This window comes from Andrographis paniculata, unplaced genomic scaffold (assembly GCF_009805555.1).
Source record: "Andrographis paniculata isolate CXL003 unplaced genomic scaffold, ASM980555v1 Contig87END, whole genome shotgun sequence".
Taxonomy (NCBI): Eukaryota; Viridiplantae; Streptophyta; class Magnoliopsida; order Lamiales; family Acanthaceae; genus Andrographis; species Andrographis paniculata.
Window position 1 is genome coordinate 2008608 of NW_026137625.1, and position 19924 is coordinate 2028531.

The 19924-nt window shown below is 31.7% G+C and overlaps 2 protein-coding genes across 3 annotated transcripts; one reads left to right on the forward strand and one right to left on the reverse strand.

Annotated features, from left to right (window-relative positions):
* The first annotated feature begins 1984 nt into the window (after positions 1-1984).
* Positions 1985-10395, forward strand: LOC127242634 (2-isopropylmalate synthase A-like). The gene is made up of 12 exons (XM_051262249.1): positions 1985-2660; positions 4965-5178; positions 5262-5342; positions 5680-5772; positions 5858-5944; positions 7009-7109; positions 7503-7536; positions 7629-7703; positions 8566-8649; positions 8733-8867; positions 8947-9095; positions 10012-10395. Exons 1-12 carry the CDS (start codon positions 2029-2031, stop codon positions 10145-10147), a joined length of 1821 nt encoding a protein of 606 aa, XP_051118206.1. The 5' UTR covers positions 1985-2028; the 3' UTR covers positions 10148-10395.
* A 2125-nt stretch (positions 10396-12520) lies between these two features.
* On the reverse strand, positions 12521-17207 carry LOC127242635 (PTI1-like tyrosine-protein kinase 1). 2 transcript variants are annotated; one of them, XM_051262252.1, is made up of 9 exons: positions 16791-17207; positions 16300-16399; positions 15562-15736; positions 14875-15128; positions 14655-14781; positions 14305-14578; positions 13228-13360; positions 13061-13147; positions 12521-12977 (listed from the first exon to the last, which is right to left on the reverse strand). In XM_051262252.1, exons 3-9 carry the CDS (start codon positions 15656-15658, stop codon positions 12858-12860), a joined length of 1092 nt encoding a protein of 363 aa, XP_051118209.1. In that variant the 5' UTR covers positions 15659-15736; positions 16300-16399; positions 16791-17207; the 3' UTR covers positions 12521-12857. The 2 variants fall into 2 exon arrangements, with proteins under 2 accessions (XP_051118209.1, XP_051118208.1); XM_051262251.1 differs by lacking the exon at positions 16300-16399.
* Between the last annotated feature and the right edge of the window lie 2717 nt (positions 17208-19924).

Genomic DNA, 19924 nt, shown 5'->3' on the forward strand with positions numbered 1-19924 from the left:
TACTCTTAATTTTTATAAAATATTTATTTATAAAATAAATAGTAGTATATATTTACCTTTGGTATAAAAGTAATGATATAGTGATAAAATAATAATATTTGTGAAAAAATAATTTTTTAATAATTGAACAATCCGAAATAAATATAAATATGGACAATGATGTACCCATCGTCTCAATTCAAATTATTCCTTTTACCATTTTCGTCCTGTAATTTCAAAGTATTTTTTTATTTTATAAAAGATAATCATCAACTAATACCAAAATATCTAACTTTTATTTAAATTCCAAATATATAATTATTTTTTATTATACACTTTCACTGACTAATAAAATATTACTTCATCCATCCTACTTACTATGTCCCAGTAGTACGAGAATTTAGAATAAATATAATTTGTAAATAATTAAGAATGCATTAATAAAAATAATTATTTTATAATATAAATAATTATAGATTAATAATTAATTAGTTTAATTAAAGTTAAAGAGTTATAAATTAAAAAAAATTAAAATTAAATTAAAATGTGTAATTATTTAAAAAAAAAGTTGTATGAAAAGTGAGACGGACAGAAACAACTACGTAAATACGATAAATGTGACGTAGGGAATATTATTTTGTTAATTTACTAGTTCATCCGCCCCATATAATTTATCTATTATTTCTATTTCGGTCAGTCCTATTCAATTTTTTATTTTCGAAAATATAAATATACATTTTAATTATATTTTATAATTTATAAATTTTTATTCTAATTAAATTATTTAGACATCTTAATATTAATTTACAATTATTTTTATTTTATTAATATAATTTTAATTAATTATTAATTATATAATACTTAAAATTCAATGTTCAACTAAAATGAACAAATTAGTCGAGAAAGAGAGATTACAAACCTCCAATAGGACAACAAAAGAAATACTCCTTCCGTCCCACATGAATAGTAATATTTGATTTTTGTACGTAGATTTTTAAATACTCCATCCGTCCCTTAACAATATATCTGTTTTTTTATTTTCGTCTGTCCCATAACAAAGTATCCATTTTTTTTAGTAACTGTACTATCAACCTAACATTACAAATACTCTTTCAATTTACAATATATTACACAATTGTCATTACCTTTATATCATACAATACTAATAAGAGCAATTTAGTCTTTTTTACCTTTACTTGTACTATATTCTAATATAAAACTAATATTCCTAAAACTATGTGCAAAAAATAAATAGATATATAGATATGAGACGGATGAAGTATTTTTTTATTAATATTGTATAATATAAAAATTGTGATATTTACTGTAGATAGTATAATTAATAAATTAAAAAATAATACATTGTTTTGAGAGAAAGGAAAATGAAAAGCGAAAAATTCTTAGGGTGTGTTTGTTTGGGGTTTGGATTTTGAATTAGGATTTGAATAGTAAAAATTTTGAATTTAAATAGTTGTATGATGTGATATAAATAGGTGTTGATGTGATATCTTGAATATAAAATTAATTTTTAATATAATATTAAAAATAAAAAATAAGTGTTTAATTTAATATTTTTAAAATAAAAAATAAGATGAATAGCGAAAATAAAATCTAATCCCCCGAACAAACACACCATTAGAGTGTAGAGGGAATATTAATTTTTAATAACTGAAAAAATAAAAAAATCCATTTGAATTCAGAAAGATAACTATTAAAAGCAATCGCATCATAGAAGCAAATTTCAATTACTCATCTACTTCGCTGACCTGTGCAAGTGTGTTTGTTCGGGGATTGAATTGGATTTACACTATTTATTCTATTTTTTTTTTTTAATATCAAATTAAACATCTAATTTTTTATTTTTTTATATTATACTGTAAATTAATTTATATTCAAAATATCACATCAACATCTATTTATATCACATCATCACACAATTAAATTCAAAATTTTTAATATTCGAATTCCAACTCAAACACACCCATATTAAAACCTGCCCTAGTAAGACTAGGGTTTAAAAAAGCTTCTGCAACACTAGCCACCGTAACAATGGCGTCTTCCATCGGGACGATCTTCAGTCACCCCGCCGCAACTACCCGCCGCCATCAATTCACCTCTAATCGGAACCTTTTCCATCGATTCCACTTCCGAAATGCGTCTCCCGCCGCCGTCGCCATCCGCTGCTCCCTCCGCGGCCGCCCCGAGTACATCCCAAACCACATTCCAGACCCAAAGTACGTCCGCATATTTGATACCACTCTTCGCGACGGCGAGCAGTCTCCCGGCGCCACCATGACCACCAAGGAGAAGCTGGATATCGCGCGGCAGCTCGCTCGCCTCGGCGTCGACATAATAGAGGCTGGATTCCCAGCCTCATCCGACGCCGACTTCGAAGCCGTCAAGCTGATCGCGCACGAGGTTGGGAACGCGGATTCTGATTACGTTCCGGTGATCTGCGGTCTGGCGAGGTGCAATCAGAGGGACATCATGAGGGCGTGGGAGGCTGTTAGGTACGCGAAGAAGCCGAGAATTCACACTTTTATTGCAACGAGTGAGATCCACATGAAATACAAGCTGAGGAAGACGCCGGAGCAGGTTGTTGAGAAGGCAAGGAGTATGGTAGAGTATGCAAGGAGTTTGGGCTGTGAAGATGTTGAATTTAGTCCTGAAGATGCTGGAAGGTATACTCCACTTTCTTTCTTTCTTTTTCATCAGTTTTTTTGCTGAATATATTTTTCCAGGATTTTTTAGGCTCCTGAAGGAAATTCTGGATGATGAAATTCTACTTCATATAATAAATTGATTGAAGTGCAAATTAGTTATAGGATGTAATGTTCTAAATGAATGTAGCTGGTGGTTATATTTTGAATGGAAATAAGGGTCTGTTTGTTTAGTGATTATAGTTTTAGATGGTTTTGTTGTGATGTCCAGTGAGTTGTGAAATATTATAGGGGAAGATATTTTCTGTGTTTTTATTGAATTTGATTGTTATGTGTATATATTGCATATTATATAGTATTATAATTTTTTGTAATATTTTTGGGAATCTTGTATGTGATAAGTACTAAACATACAAACTCTTGTTGATGTTACGATCATGGTTGTCAATCACGGATAACAATATCTAAAATGCTATAGCGGCTATTTAAATATTTAAGGATATATATAAATTTATTATATATACAAAATTATAACAAAAATACATAAGAAAAACTTATAAATTAATTTCGTAATTATCACCCAAACCAATAAAAAGTCAATATATATATATATATATGATCATAACTATTAGATAGTTATATAAACAAAAACAATTAGATCACTATTGTGTAATAGATATATATCAAAGCTAATCAGATTCAAAATCTGATAAAAAAATTTCTTCCTCATTTAAATCCTCACTCCTTAATTACTTTTGTCTCCATATTTTTTCTCCTCTTCTTCATTCTCATCCATTTATTTAATTGTATGTTTGTCATCTGTATAATATCATTTCCCTTTTTAGAGCTAGAAGTACCTATAACTTTTTTTCTCATTGATGTTTGTATCTTAGTGTAGATAGCACAGCACAGACCTATTAGCATCAACAACTCCCCTAGTCAAATTATCATTGTGAAAGACTAACTTATCCTCCACAATTATCAACTTCTTTAATTAACAACTCATTGGAATCATTTGAAACAATAGACCAATCACATCATTGCTATCATAATGATCTAACAAATTTTGGTTATACTTGATATAAATCAAATCTTGCAACTTTTGGCTTTCTAATTTGTTTCTTTTCTCGGAATGAATCTAAAAATTTAGTTAAGATTTAAAATAAATGTTCTTTTTGTCTATATTATAATAAAAAACATACATTTTATATGTTAAAATAAGATTTCAATTATTTACGTGTTAATAAATAATCAAATAAGCTACAATAGAGGTATAGCGTAACGTAGCAGAGTGCCGCTACACGCCGCTACACCGCTATTGCGTAAACGCGGAATCGCGGAGCGGCCGTAGCAGCAGACTGCCTTTCCGCTACACTACGCCGCTATTGCGCACTATTAACAACTATGGTTATGGTTTTTATTGAAAATGATCATTTGATGTGATGTTTATGGGAATTTTTTATTTTTATTTTTTGGATTTTGATATTTTTGTTTGGGAAGAGTTGGATGGGGCAAAAAAAAATGCAAGACGAACAAATCTTATATTGTTGTACAATAACATTGTGAACATGAATCCGAAAACACAAACAAACGAACACAAATCATTATCTTTTTGTTCTCTAGTAATTTTAGAAGAATCGAGAATTTGCTTCCGTTCAGTATCTCATGTAACAATCGAAAGACAGGGAAAGAATTAATGCATTCCCTTGTACTCCATGTGTTAGTACCATTCTGCATTTCATATTGGTGTACTGTTTAATACTCCATGTAACACAGCCTGTCTTCATAATATTGCATTCTTTTGGTGGTACCTTAATGCATTTCTAATTCATCTGCTGCGTTTAGACCCAACATCTTGCCTGCTTCACCATCACCATAATCTTAACATCACTTATGCCCCTACCTTTCTCTGCCATTTGATTCTGAAGGGATACTTATACTACTTCACACAAAACATGATTCATTGCAATGACCTGCTTCATATTTCCGATATGGTTGCAATCATTAACACCCAAATTGCTTACCGTGTTAAACAGTAGTGAATTTGGTGGTAGGTTGAAGTTGTTGCATGCTTCAATTTCCGGAGTATTTGTTTTATGTTCAAGAAACTGATTTACTATTTGAATCTGGCATCTTAAGTTTCACTCTATCCTATTATATTGTGGAATAATTTTTTATTTATTTTGTATAATTTCACATACAAGCTTTGGATGGAATATTAACTTTTAATATTGCTCCTTGATGCTGAGAGGAGGAATCATTTATAAATATATATATATATTTTTAAATTGACGGTCACCCTTTATTATTTTGTCTTCCTTGCAGATCAGATAGAGAGTTTCTCTATCAAATTCTGGGTGAAGTTATAAAGGCAGGGGCGACAACCCTCAACATTCCGGATACAGTTGGCTACAATTTGCCTGCAGAATTTGGACAATTGATTGCTGATATAAAAGCCAACACTCCTGGAATTGAAAATGTGATCATTTCAACACACTGTCAGAATGACCTTGGGCTTTCTACTGCCAATACCTTAGCTGTATGCATTCACGTACTTTCTTTGTTATAATACATATGTGACCGAGTTGGTGTTTTACTACAACTGAACTTGTTTGACTTCAGGGGGCAAATGCTGGTGCAAGGCAGGTAGAGGTGACCATTAATGGCATTGGTGAAAGAGCTGGTAATGCCTCATTAGAGGAGGTGTGTGTTATCGTATATGCTTGTAGATTCTATTTCAATATTTCCCCTTCATATACAGAAGTCGATTTCATATCAAGGCGGAACCTTTTATTAGATAAACTATAATACTCCCTCCATTCGAAACATTTGCTAGTTTTACTCTTAGTCCGGTTTTTAAGTGGAGTAATTTTGGACATCTCCAATTAGATGTAATAACAAAAGGGAATATGGAGTAGATGCTAGACATTGGCATTTCATTCTCCAGAAAGTTAAAGCAATTGTTTGATTTTCGTAAGCTTCCCTGTGCTTAGAAGTTTTCTCCTGTAAAATTCAACAATTTACTTTGACTTCATTGCAGGTTGTAATGGCCTTGAAATGCCGTGGAGAACAAGTATTGGGTGGCCTTTACACAGGGATCGATACGAAACACATTGTTATGGCAAGCAAGATGGTACGATCCCTGTTTAGTTCTAGTTTAATGACTGTTTTCCATGATGTAGTCCCCTGTTGTAAATCAATTCAATAATAAACTTCAGGTTGAAGAATACAGTGGCCTGCGTATACAACCACATAAAGCAATTGTTGGAGCAAATGCCTTTGCCCATGAAAGTGGGATCCATCAGGTTGGTGATGAATGAAGGGATCATCCTGTGAGGAATATGCTATTCTTTGATAAATAACATTTTTATGCGCAATCCTGTTCTCTCTGATTGCACCACTTTGATATATTTGTAGCAGCCTGTGAAATCAATCAATATCTTCTAATTTGTTTGCTAGTGACAAATTAAGTGTTCTCTTACAATAAATTGATATCAACTGAAGAATAGTGAGGCAGTCCGTATTCAAAAGTAGAAATTTTAGTTTGAAATTGTCAAATTGTTACTTCAGAAGAGTCCTGGTTTTTATGGTTAGACAGTCGTTTGAGGTTCATCTTAGAATTGCCAATTAATTGAGTGGGACGTGATTTGAGAGAGGAGAAAATTAAGGTGCTATTATTTTTATCCTGATTGCACTTGATTTACATCCATTACAGATGATGTTTTATCATTTGGCATAATTTTATTGGATTTTGGACTATTTCAACATTCAAAGTATGACTTATTGGCTTTTTTCAACCTCAGTTAGCTCTCCAAATGCTGTCTAAAAGTCTGACATTCTCAACTCTTGAGCTATTGTTTCCTGAGTTTTTTGAATCTTGAGCTGAGGATGTTGTGGATTATATTTTTGTTTTGCACTGAAGATACAGCTATAGTAATAGTGGTCCAGTACAAATATATAGATACAGGGGTATGTTAATAAGATTATCAGGAACAGTGTAGACAGGTAAACCCTCATTAATCAGGTCATCCATATCAATGTTCCCATGGTGACTTGTTTACAGTTTGTTAAAGAATAAATATCATCAACACTTCTTCTAAACTTCTAATATAAGAACAATGATCACAATCTATTTCTGAACATATATATAACATGGTTTATTGGTTTTATTTGAAAAGAATGGTGTCCCGATTTTACATTTTCAGTTATTTTCATTACTTGCTCTTATTTTTCATACACCTTGTTTTTATCTGATAATATATGGTTCTTGTTCTGAACAATCATTAATTTTCACTCTTATGATTCTCATGCTGAGACTTGTGGAACAATTTCGATATAACTTTATCTATGCGCCAACTTTTGTTTGTAGGATGGAATGCTTAAACACAAAAATACATATGAAATTATATCTCCAGAAGACATAGGACTTCTTCGTTCTAATGAATCTGGTATAACTCTTGGAAAACTCAGGTATGTGCAAAATATGACTTTCATAGATTGTGATTCAGACTCCAAACTGAACTTTACTCCATTTTTGTGGTGATTTAGAATCTTAGATTAGCTCGTCGGTTTAGAATGGGTTGATAAACAATAAGAAAGCATTCAGTGTAGGGTTAAGTTGGAAAGAGAGTTAAAAAATTACCTTGACTTCAAATTATAAACTTAGAAATAATGTAATCTGAGTTCTATTTGGCATGTATTATATTTTCTAAATATGCACGTATTGCAATATTTTATTTCTTTTCATGATATTATTTGCTTTTGGGTGTCTCTTCTCATCGGGGGTGATGCCTCACCATATTGTTGATTTTTGTGAATATCAATGGCATATATTCATGTGTTTGTTTCTCATTGTTTATACAGCGGACGCCATGCCCTTAAAGCTAAAATGTTGGAGGTAAACAACTTTCAACCTTATTCACATAGTTAACTACCTGTATTTGTCTGTTATACATCAGCTTTATTATTCTTTTGTGAATGACTTTGCAGTTAGGATATGATATTGATGGAGATGAGCTTGACAATCTTTTTCAACGATTTAAAGGTGTAGCAGGAAATAAAAAGGTATTTTGAACTTTGTTATACTTACGCATTTGAGTTTGTTGAATATTGTTGTCCTACGTTAGAAAATTATGGGAACCCCCCTTGCATATAAGAGTGAAAGACTACTCCACTTAATACAAATTGATTTTAAGTTGGAATCCCAGATTCTTTTTTAAAAGAGTTGTTATATGTTTCACCTGACAGTTGAACATTGGTTTGTTTTACTCCATGTTGGTGAGAGTATGTCCGAAACTATGGACAAATTGAACCTGAACAAGTCTCTATTTGACAAGTAACACAATCAGCGTGTTCACGAGCATGGACCTAATTGACACTGGCCCTAACTTCAGGGTTAAAATGAAAGATAGCTGTTTTCAGATTTAAGTATATAGATACAGTTAATTGTGGCTTTGGTTTTAATTTATTTTGTATAATCTCGTTTGAGTTGAATCTTGACCAAACTAGCATGAATTTGTTTGTACATAATTGATTTATTTTAAATGAATCAAGCCCAAAAGAAAACACTTTATTGTTTCTTAAAGAAAGCAAATTCAAACATGAGATATTTGGTTTGCTTCGGCTTGTTTATACCTCTACTAAGCATGCAACATAGGCTTCTAAGAGCTATTATATTGTTCTATACCATGTGCTTCTCAAATTATTTAGATCCTATGAAAGAACCACTCACCTTCTGTAGTATTGATGGACTGACCAATTAGATATGGTTTCTGAAGGCACAAACATCGACCCAGTATCAAAAATCTTGCCTTGCCATACTTACATAGCTATCTAATCGTAGATCTGTAGAAATGCTTATTCATGTTTATCCTGATATTTATTTAACACACATTTGGGTATGATGCGTATCTTTTGTATGTTCCAGATAATCACCGATGATGACCTAATTGCCCTCGTTTCGGATGAAGTCTTCCAGCCAAAAGTTGTATGGAAATTCGAGGATGTACAGGCATGTATTTGGTCTTCTTATTTACTTAAAAGTTTGATTACCAGCCGAACCAACTAGTAATATATTCTCCCTTACGGGAACAGGTTACATGTGGATCTCTTGGCCTGTCTACTGCAACCATCAAACTCACAGACATCAACGGTAATGAACACATTGCTTGTTCAGTTGGAAGTGGGCCGGTCGATGCGGCATACAAGGCCATTGATCTTATTGTTAAGGTCGGAAACACAATTATGTTGAATTTATATTATATATGTTTCAGGAAACACTATTTGAAGTCTCTTAGCTTCTGTGCAGGTTCCTGTTACGCTTGTCGAGTATTCCATGAATGCAGTAACTGAAGGAATTGACGCTATAGCCATGACACGAGTTCTAATTCGCGCCGAGGATGCTGCTGCTACATCAACCATTGCTATGACAGGAGAAACGGTCACCCGTGCTTTCAGGTATAAAAGAACTTGACTTACCCATGCTTTTATTTTTGGCTAAATTGCACAAAACCTACATGTGGTTTCACGAAATTGCGCTAAATCCTTTATACTTCTAAAACTGCGCCACCTCTCTCGTGGTTTTATAAACTCTGCTTCTAACCTCTCGGCACGGTCCTTATTTAACGGTATTTGACCTAAATGCACCCAAATTGCGGATAAATTTTAGAATGTTGGTTTCTAAACCCCTAAAATTATAAATATATTTATTTTTCTTATATTTAGCTCGAAAAAAGAAAAACAGTAAAAATAAATTCTTAAAACCTGAGAAAAATAACAATTTTTTAGTATATTTACTACTCCCTCCGTCCTAAAACTAAAGTCTTATTGAGGTTGGACACAGAATTTAAGGAATTGATAGTTGGTAAAGTAAATGACTTTTTTACCCTGGCGAGTGTATTAGTGTAAAAAGTAGTGACATTTATGTAATAATAATGAAAAAGTAAGGATAATTTTACGGTGATATGAGTATTTATGGAAATAAGACTATTGTTTTGGGACAGACAAAAATGGTAAATAAGACTATTGTATCGGGGCAGAGGGAGTAATTTTTTAGTCTAAATATAAAAAAGATCGAATATATTTGTAATTTTAGAGGTTTAAAAATTGATATTAAAAATTTCATTAGCGGTTTGGGCTTATTTAGGTCAAATATTATTAAATAAGAACCGCCGAGGGAGTTAGACACAGAGTTTATGAAACCACGAGAAAGTTTGACGCAATTTGTGAAACCACACGGGTAGGTTTTGTGCAATTTACCCTTTGTTTTTTAAAGTTTTTAAATAAAAAGTAAAAATCTTCTTTACACATTCCCGAGCCAAAAGAACACGAATTTTTCAAAATGTTGTCTGATATGGTTGTTCTTGGCCACCAGTGGGACAGGAGCATCGATGGATATCGTCATTTCCAGCGTTAGGGCCTATATCGGTGCATTGAACAAGCTGATGGGGTTCCAGAATCGCCCGAAAACCGAAAATCCCAACGAGATCAAGGTTTTGAATACGGCTTGAAGCATGCATATGCATTTGTCGACAAATTTTCTTGGTAAGTTGTTGCTCCTTAAAACTTTCTTGTGTTTCTTGAGGCTGCAATGGTTGTCACCAGAGTATGTTAGTATTATTTATATTTATGGGGGATTTCATTCAAAATAAGAAATATATATATATATATATATGTATTTATGTGTGTAGTATCTGTATAATTGGGGATGTAAGAAATTTCTTATTAAATTTTGGCATAGCAAATTAGGTTAATCGTATATGAGAGAGTGAATTGAATTGGTTTCAATATTTAATTCTAAGTTATTGTGTTAGTATTCTATATGAATCATTTAAAGATGGATAAATCATATAACAATGCATTGTATTTTAGTAAAAATACACGGAATACCTGTATTTTATTTAATATAAAGTTTGGTTCTAAATAAAAATTTAAATTACGTAAATAAAAAATTAATCAATTATTTATTTAATTTTTTTTTTATAATTTTTTTAAGAGGTAAATTGTTATATGAGTTTTAAAAAATTATAAAAATAAATGATCGATCAATTATTTATTTATTTATTTTATTTTAAAAGTTATTTAAAATATTTTATATTTTTTATTTGTATAAAATTTGTATAATTTAAGTTTTTATTTACAATTAAATATTAGTTTTGGACAAATAGAGTATTTTGTGTCAATTTTAAATTAAGAGACAGAAATTTTACGGGATAAATAAAATAAAAGGTGTTTTATGCATTTTTAATAAAATATATCGGGTCTGGTATAATTTATCTTTTAAAGATTTGTTGAATATCTCCACCCCGCTGGATAAGTTTGAGACCGAACAATTATCAACGAAAGTCACATGTGTAGCATAAATTATTACCATGTTCTTAGTTTATAAATTATGTATTTGTGTTATGTGTGTTTGTTTGGAGGTTTGAATTTTGAGTTGGGATTTGAATAGTAAAAATTTTGAATTTGAATAGTTGTATGATGTGATATAAATAGGTGTTGATGTGATCTTTTGAATGTAAAATTAGTTTTTAAGTATAATTATTAGTAAAAATAATTATTATATAATAAAAAATAATTATAGATAATTAAATAGTTTAATTTAAATTTTATTATTATTATTATTATTTTTTAGATGACGTGGGCCGCTATCCGAAAGTATGGCAGGTGACCTGAGGCATTGGGTTTAAACTCAACTCATGACTCATGAATTTTTTATTATTATTATTATAACTTGTTTCAGTAAAAGTAAAGACTAGCCGCCCGAGTAATAGACGGGTGGTGTTAGATTATTATTCTTATATCACATATATTGATAAAAATATATTTAGAAAATATTATTAAATTAGTTATTGAATAATTGAAATTTATTATTATTACAGAAGGATAATAAAAAATTAATGACAAATTAATTATTATGTATTAATTAAAAGGGCATATAATTATATAATATTTTTTCTATTTTTATAAACATACAATGTATATCGAATTTTATATTTTATTTATTACATAAAGTATACACAGCATTTTATTTGTTCAAATATGATGTTTAGTTGTAAAGGCATATCTAATTAACAAATTTTTATTCAAATAAAAAAGATAAATATATTAAATAGTATACTATTTTTTGAAACTTTAATTTAACAAAAAACCTTATACTCATTCGTTATAAAATAATAGTTTCATTTTATTATTTTCTATATTATAAGACAAAATAATAGTTTCATTTTATTATTTTCTATGTTATAAAATAATAGTCTTATTTCTAACTAGTTTTCCACATTTTTACAAAACTATCACTACTTTTTTACAATAATGACATAAAATAAAAGCAATTTGATCTTTAAAAAACACTTTTACACCCGCTATTAATATACTCCCTCTGTCCCGGTGCAAAATTGTCGTTTACTTTTTGCACGTAGATTTTTAAATATTAGTATTATAATAGATTGTAGTGAAAAAGACAAAAATAAAATTAATAGATTTTTGAATATTAATATAAAAGTAATGACATTTATATAATATAGTGCAAGTTAAAAGGATATTTATTATATTAGATAGGTAGTACGATTTCTAATGTAGAAAATAGTAACCTTGTTTTGAGACGGACAAAAATAAAAAATAACAACATTTCAGTGAGACGAAGGGAGTAATAATATTATTCCTTAATTATCGTGTCAATCTTATATCGGATGTCCCTATTATTTTGAAACGGAGGGAGTAATAAAATTATGTAATAAATAAAATACAAAATATGTGCATTTAAACTAAAACACAAACCCTTTTATCAAAAGTAAGTTGCATCATTTTAACTTATGGAGTGCATTTTCTCTTGCATCAAATCAAATACTCAAATTCTAAAAAAAAATTCAAAGCTGAAAACAGGTCAATATAACTCATGGAACTAAAATTCACAAGAAAAAATTGTTAGGCAGACAAACACAAGAGGTAAGATCTTCCATTCACAATCACTCAGTCTCACACTAGAAATGGATCGATATTCTAGTTTACGAAGACAGACAGACATTGGCTGGCTCTTTAATCATCATGGCTACACATAACACTCATCCATTATAGGAAAAGGGAAAAACATATAATATTCGAATGGAAATCACAAAAACACTCGGAAGATATGCATTATACGGCACAGATATGCAATTGAAGTGAATATAGAACAACCACATGGGGATGAGGGTGGGGGTGGGGCTTTCGGATGTTACCTTAGCTCTCAGGGGTGGGTGCAGTAGACTTCAAGAGAGGCTGCAAGGCTTTGACCACAATGCTCATGTTTGGACGAAACTCAGCTTCGTATTGCACGCACAATGCTGCAACTGCTGCCAACTGCAACATGAAATTTGATCAACATATTAATAGTTGTTCAAAAACATGTGTGTATATATATATATAGAGAGAGAGAGAGGAACCTTGGCGACCCCTTTGGGTGGGTACTCTCCCTTAAGTTTTGGGTCGACACACTGCTTGACCTTGTCCTCGCTCAGTCTTGGTGTCGCCTAAAGGAAGAAGGCAAGCAGTTAGCTATGAGGGCAAAATGGAAACCGTAAATAGGGATAGACAACAAAAAAAGGCTCACCCAAGTAACAAGACTCTGCTGTCCACGAGGCATGGTGTGATCAACAGGCTTCCTTCCAGTCAGAAGCTCAAGCAGAACCACCCCAAAGCTATAAACATCGCTCTTCTGTGTCAATTGCCCCGTCATTGCATATCTGCCAGTGTCAAAATTCTTTGATTAGAATTAATTACTTTACATATTCAAACCGTAACCTACCACAGCAAGAATGCGGAGGCTACTAGCTCCACAACAATATTAAATGCGTTATGTAGTTTGGGGACAAATTCTGGTGCAATTTAAGTAGAATTTTTATCGAGATTGTAATGAAAGGATCAGCACAGGAGCAGTTCCAAGTACTCATTCCAGCAAAACATCTGGTTCCTAGCCTTCTTTCTATTGTGAAATACAAATAACAATAAACATAAAGATATATCAAGAGAGAGATATATTCACTAACAGATTTATTGGAAGGTCCAGTAAAGTGAAAGTGTTCCAGACTAGAGAGAGAACAATCACTGGTGAAAGTTTCAGAAACTATGACTGTGTTCACCTGTGTTTCCATCCCCAGTGTTGATCCTTATAAGCTACACTGATTTTTATTTATTTATTTATTGTTCAAAAACATCGTATCAATACCTAGTGTCTATTTAAAACATCATCAAATAATTATTTAATTTAAGAAATTCAAATTCAAATTCAAATCCAAAACAAAATAAAAAACATCACATCAATACCTATTTTTGATTCAAAATGTCACATCCAATAATTTTTTCATTCAAGAAAATTCAAATCCAAAGCAACTCATGTGGACTCTACAAGAATTCATTATTATTATATTATTTTTCTGTCCAAAAACATCAGACCCAATACCTTTTTTCCATTAAAGAAAATTCAATTCCAAAACAACTCAAAACAATTCGCAGCTTAATTAAACACCCCCAACAAATCCTAAACAAAGAATAAAAAAAAAAAAAAAAGTGGCTAGCCAATCTACATCTAGAATAGTTAAATTTCATTCAAGCATATGTCTGCGATTATGATAGATATAGAGCAGACTATTATAGAAATTAGTATATTTGGCAAGTAAAGAAGCATTACTCTGGGGCATGGTAACCAAAGGTTCCAAGAACTCTAGTAGAATGAAGACGAGCAGCCATGTCAGGAGCCTGATTTGAAAGGTTAAAGTCTGCAACCTTGGCTTTGTAATCTTCAAATAGAAGGACATTACTGGATCTGATATCTCTGTGAATTATTGAAGGCTGAACCTTCTCGTGCAAATATTCCAATCCTCTAGCAGCATCGACAGCAATTTTTACTCGTTGCATCCAGTCAAGAACAGGACCAGGCTGTGCTCCCTGAACTCCTTTTCTTCCTGTATTGAAGTAGCAAACATAATTAAACCTCTAGCAAGGATATTGTGGAGCACACCTATTCTAATTTCTACGTACCGTGCAAAATATCATGCAGAGATCCCATGGTCGCAAATTCATAAGCTAAGACACGAAGGTTGCCATCTACACAGTAACCAAGCAATTCAACAAGATTTTCATGCTTCAATCTTGACACCATGGAAACCTATGCAAGATTAGTTGCATTGTGGATAACTTGAATACTTAGGCAGAATAATATGTACATCAAAAATCAAAATCACAAAACTTGTAGCTAGACCTGAGTCAAGAACTCGTTGTTCAAATCAGGTTCGGATGACACATCAAGCTTCTTGACGGCAACTTCCTTTCCATTTTCCAAGTGAGCATAATAGACTCTTCCATAGGATCCTTCACCAATCAAGGCTTTTGATCCAAAATTGTCGGTTTTCTCTTTCAATTCCTCAAGAGACAAAGCAGGCACCTCAATAGGAGGTGCTGATTTCTGGACTTCTGGCTTCACTGGAGCCGATGCCTTAGAGCCTTTTTGATGAGCTGGTGATGCATACATAAATGCATCAGGAGCTGAATAATCACATTGGATGCCCAAGGGCCATATACTAATGGCTAGTTTGGATGGAAAGATTGGGAAGAAAGAGAAACAAATTGGAATAAAAGCTTTCTAATTCCCTAAGAAAACTTCCCATCCACATTTGGTAGCAAACTCTTTTCCTCTCTTTTCCATTAAAACTCCCAAACAGCCATAACGATTACATACCTTAATAAATAAGTATAATCAACAAAGTAGAGATGAAATCAATGAGCTTATGTATATTGGGTAGTTAATGTGTTATATGCTCAAGGAGTTTCACATTACTAAAGATGGTAATGAAACCTAATCTCTTGAATGGACCACACAAAGGAAATAAAGAAAGTAAGTTAAATCTTAATAGAAGCTAGGCATAACAACAGAATATTGCATACTTACCATCATTGTTGTTCCTGGTGTTCTTGAAATTCTCATCTTCGTTGGGATGGTTAGACTCCTCTACTTTGCAGGTGCAGCAGAAGAACTTACGCATCATCGATCTCTTTCTCAGAAAGAAGTATTCTTCAGCACTCTTGTTCTCAAAGTATGAATAGTATGGAGGCGATGTTTCAGCCTAAAACATTCAGAATAAAACCGAACATTTCAAATTACTGCCAGAATCTGAACGCCTAGCAACATTTTTACAGTGCAAAACAATTGGCATTGCTTTCGATACAAATTAACTAGACCAAAAAAGAACATTGCAATAAAGCAAGTTTCCTCTATGTGGCCTTGCTTCGCTGCCTTAAGCAAATAGAAAGTAAGGTTCCCTGTCATAAACAGATACACAACTAACCTAACTACTACTTGCTTTTAGAAATATCAAAGCTTTGCTTTTAGGAATTAATATTACAATGTATAGGAGGAAGAAGATGCCCTCATTTAGATCTAACAAAAAACTACTACAAGAACAAGTCGAAAACCAGACACAAGAGCTTGTTTTCGATTCTTACAGAGATTCATCCAAACACAAAATGACAAAGAAATCTTTCCACAATCTTTAACCCTAGCGGGTCGATTGACATCCTATAAACACAACTTCTGTAAAACACAGAAAAACTAGACAATCACAATGCAAGGATCTTCATAACAAATATGACAGACGAACATGCCAAAACAATCACAAAATTACCACACCTAAAAGAGTTTTGCAAAGAATTTTATATCAGAAGAAACAATTGGGTTGGGGTTCCACACAAAATATCCAAGGGATTCCCGATTGAATCACGCCGACAACCTGCATCAACAAAAACGACAACCGAATCGCTCCATCACCTAGATATCGAAATGAGGAGCACGGAGATCACAGCTTCAATTCACCAACACAACCAAAAGAAACCTAAAGCAGAATAAAAAGAAAAAGAAAAAAGAAAAGAAAACTTCACAAATCCATCCAGAAACCCCCTAATCGACGGTTCCAACCAACAATCTCACCCCCAAGCTAGGGCGATACACAAAACGGCCGTTCCTCCCCATTTAAAAACAAATAAACGAGGACAACGCAACCGAATCACGCAGAGGGAAGGAGATCCAAGGAAGCCGGCGAGTGGAAAGGCCGAAGAGAATGAAGAAAGAAATCACATACAATACAATACAGAGAGAAAGCGTACACAGGAAGAAATACCAACCGAAATTCATGGAGTCATTCAACTGTTCTTCCCCCTGCCAATCAATCAACCAATTATTAAGTCAGTCAATCAGTCCTTGTTTCTCGAAACGCGATCGCAATTGAATGCCCTATTATGCACTTCAACTCGTTCCAATGGCGATTTGGCATTCATTCAAGCCTCCATTCCTCCACAACAAACATGTGCGAATCCGAGGGTTTATCTCAAAATGACAAGAAGAATAATGATAAAGAAATGAGAGAAAAAGTGGAGGTGGGTAGCCAGGGGAGGCGAGGCCAGACAAACACAGCAAAGAGAGAAGAGAGTGGTGCCTGCCCTGCTCTGATGATCTTCGAACTGTGGGTATGTGTGTGTGAGAGAGAGAGAGAGAGAGGCGGTGGAGTAGATGGGATAAAAGGCAGCAGCGACCAACAAAAAGTTGTGTTTCTTTTATATTATTTGTGTGGTTTGTTCCTGTCAATAAATATGAAATCAAATCAATGGAGCACATTGCACGCGCTTTCCCTTCCTCTCTCTTTCTCTCTCCAATTTTGAATTTAAATTAGTGTTTGGAATTTTGATTTTTGGTTTATATTTTAAATTAGAAATACTACTCCCTCCATCCATAATTAGATATTTATTTATTTTTTCACTTTTTTTATATAATTTTAAAAATATTAGTATTATATTAAAATATAGTAGAAATAAAGTAAAAATGAGTAAAATAACCTTATTAGTATATGATATAAAAGTAGTGACAATTGTCTAATATATTGTAAATTGTAAGAGTACTTGTAATGTTAGGTAGATAGTTCAATTGCATGACGCTCTCTATATTTTCAAAAATATTGCATAAAACCCTCATGTCATGTAAAATATATGGACAGAAAATCATCTTTTTATCACACGAGGAAAGTTTCATGGTGGTGGGATTTCATGCAACGTTTTTTAAAGTATAAGGGGGTATCATGCAATTTTTAAAATATAGAAAGATTTTACGCTGAATTTCAAAACCACAAAGAAAATTATAAGCAATTTTATCTATATTATTGGATAAATAAATTGTATAAATACCTGCATGTATTTTGATTGTAAAGACATAATATACATATATATATATATATTAAAGTATGCATAAAATATATTTTTGTTGGTAAATATATCTAATTATATAAATATTATGTAAATAAATTAAATAAAATATTTTAAATATTACTTTATTTCAGGGGTGGATTTGTTTTGTAAAATTATTCGAGGAAATATATATTTTTTTATGTAATGTATAAAGAATTGTGTATATAATATAAATAAATATGTATAATATATATTAATATTTTTTTTTGAAATTATTAAAAGAAGAACTAAGATTAGAGAGGATAATTTGATAATTAATGGTATACTTGATCAAGACAAATAAAAATAAATAAATTTTTCTTGTTTGTTTTGACGTGAAAATTCAAAATTAGAAAATAAATTATTTGTCATATCTCATTTCTATTTTTCTTTTGTACAGAAATGAAAAAAAATAAAATTGTGACAATAAAAAATACACAAACATATTTTTCTCTTACTGTTAGTAATATTATTATTATTATTATAATAAGATTAATCAATAAAAATATAAATTATTTTTTCGATTAAACTACAAATTTAAGAAGAACCGAGATCAAGAAAACAAGTTTTAAAAAATTGTCATATTCTGTAAATCTTTTGTCGAATTACACACACTCGATTAAAAAAGTTACCGTTGGATTGAAAAAACAATGAATCACGAACATTTTTATTTATTTATTAAACTAAAATATAATTTTACATTCAAAACATCACATCAATACATATTTATATCATATCAAATAACTATTTCAATTCAAAATTTTACTATTCAAAATCAAAATTTAAAATCAAAACTTCACAAGTAAACACACCTGATAAATGGACCACATAAAAGATATTTCATACTCCCTCCGTCCCAGATACCGTGTCTGTCACACTGTGGACACAGTATTTTAGGAGGAGTATAATTAGTAGATAATTAAGAATGTATCAGTGAAAATAATTATCCTATAATATAAATAATTATAAATTAAGATTAAGATAACTAATTAGTTTAATTAAAATTTAAAAAAAATTAAAAAATTTAAAATGAGATTAAAGTGTGTAATTATTTTTCAAAAAAGTAACATAGTATGTGGGACGATAGAAACGGCAACGTAGACATGGTATCTGACACCGGAAGGAGTATTTTGGTAGGCCATTTGTTTTAATAGCAGCAAACACGGCACTTTTTTTTTTCTTTTTTTTTTTATTATTATTTTTTATTTTTATAAACGAACACGGCACTTGCTTTTGTTTCAATGTGCTTTGGAACATGTCCTTCACTGATTAAAAGCCAGAATCGAATTAAACATTTTTAATATAGTACTTTGACAAATTCTATATATAATATTAAAAAATATATTTAATATATATGATAAATAATGTGATATTGATTTAAAAGTAGTATAGAATTATGGATGAGCATTCAGATCTTTTATTTGAATTTTGTGAAATTCGAATCCATTCAAAAATTTAAATTTTTGAAAAAATCAATCTAAATCAAACCAAAATAATCGAAAAAATTTGAACTAAATTGAAAATTCCAAATTTCTAATTTTTATTTATTTTATTTTTTTATAATTATATTATAATATTAAATATATATATATCTAATAGGATAAACTGTTTTTTAGTCCCGTAACTGACCTCCTTATCATTTTAGTCCCGTAAGTGGAGCCTGTCGCAAACTAGCCCCATAAGTGAAAAATTTTCGTTGTTTTAGTCGTCCGGCGCCGGAGATGCCCGCGTGGCTCGCCGGAGGTGACGTGTCCGCCAGGTCAGCGACACGTGGATTTTTTTTAATTTGTTTTCATTTATTTTTAGTTTTATTTGAATTTTTTTATTTTTTATTTGGTCTAATTAAAAATAAATATAAAAAAAAATCCACGTGTCCACCCGGTGTCGCTGATCTGGCGGGACACCTGGCGGACACGTCACCTCCGGCGAGCCACGCGAGCGTCTCCGGCGCCGGAGGACTAAAACATCGAAAATTTTTCACTTATGGGACTAGTTTGCGACAGGCTCCACTTACGGGACTAAAATGATAAAGGGGTCCAATT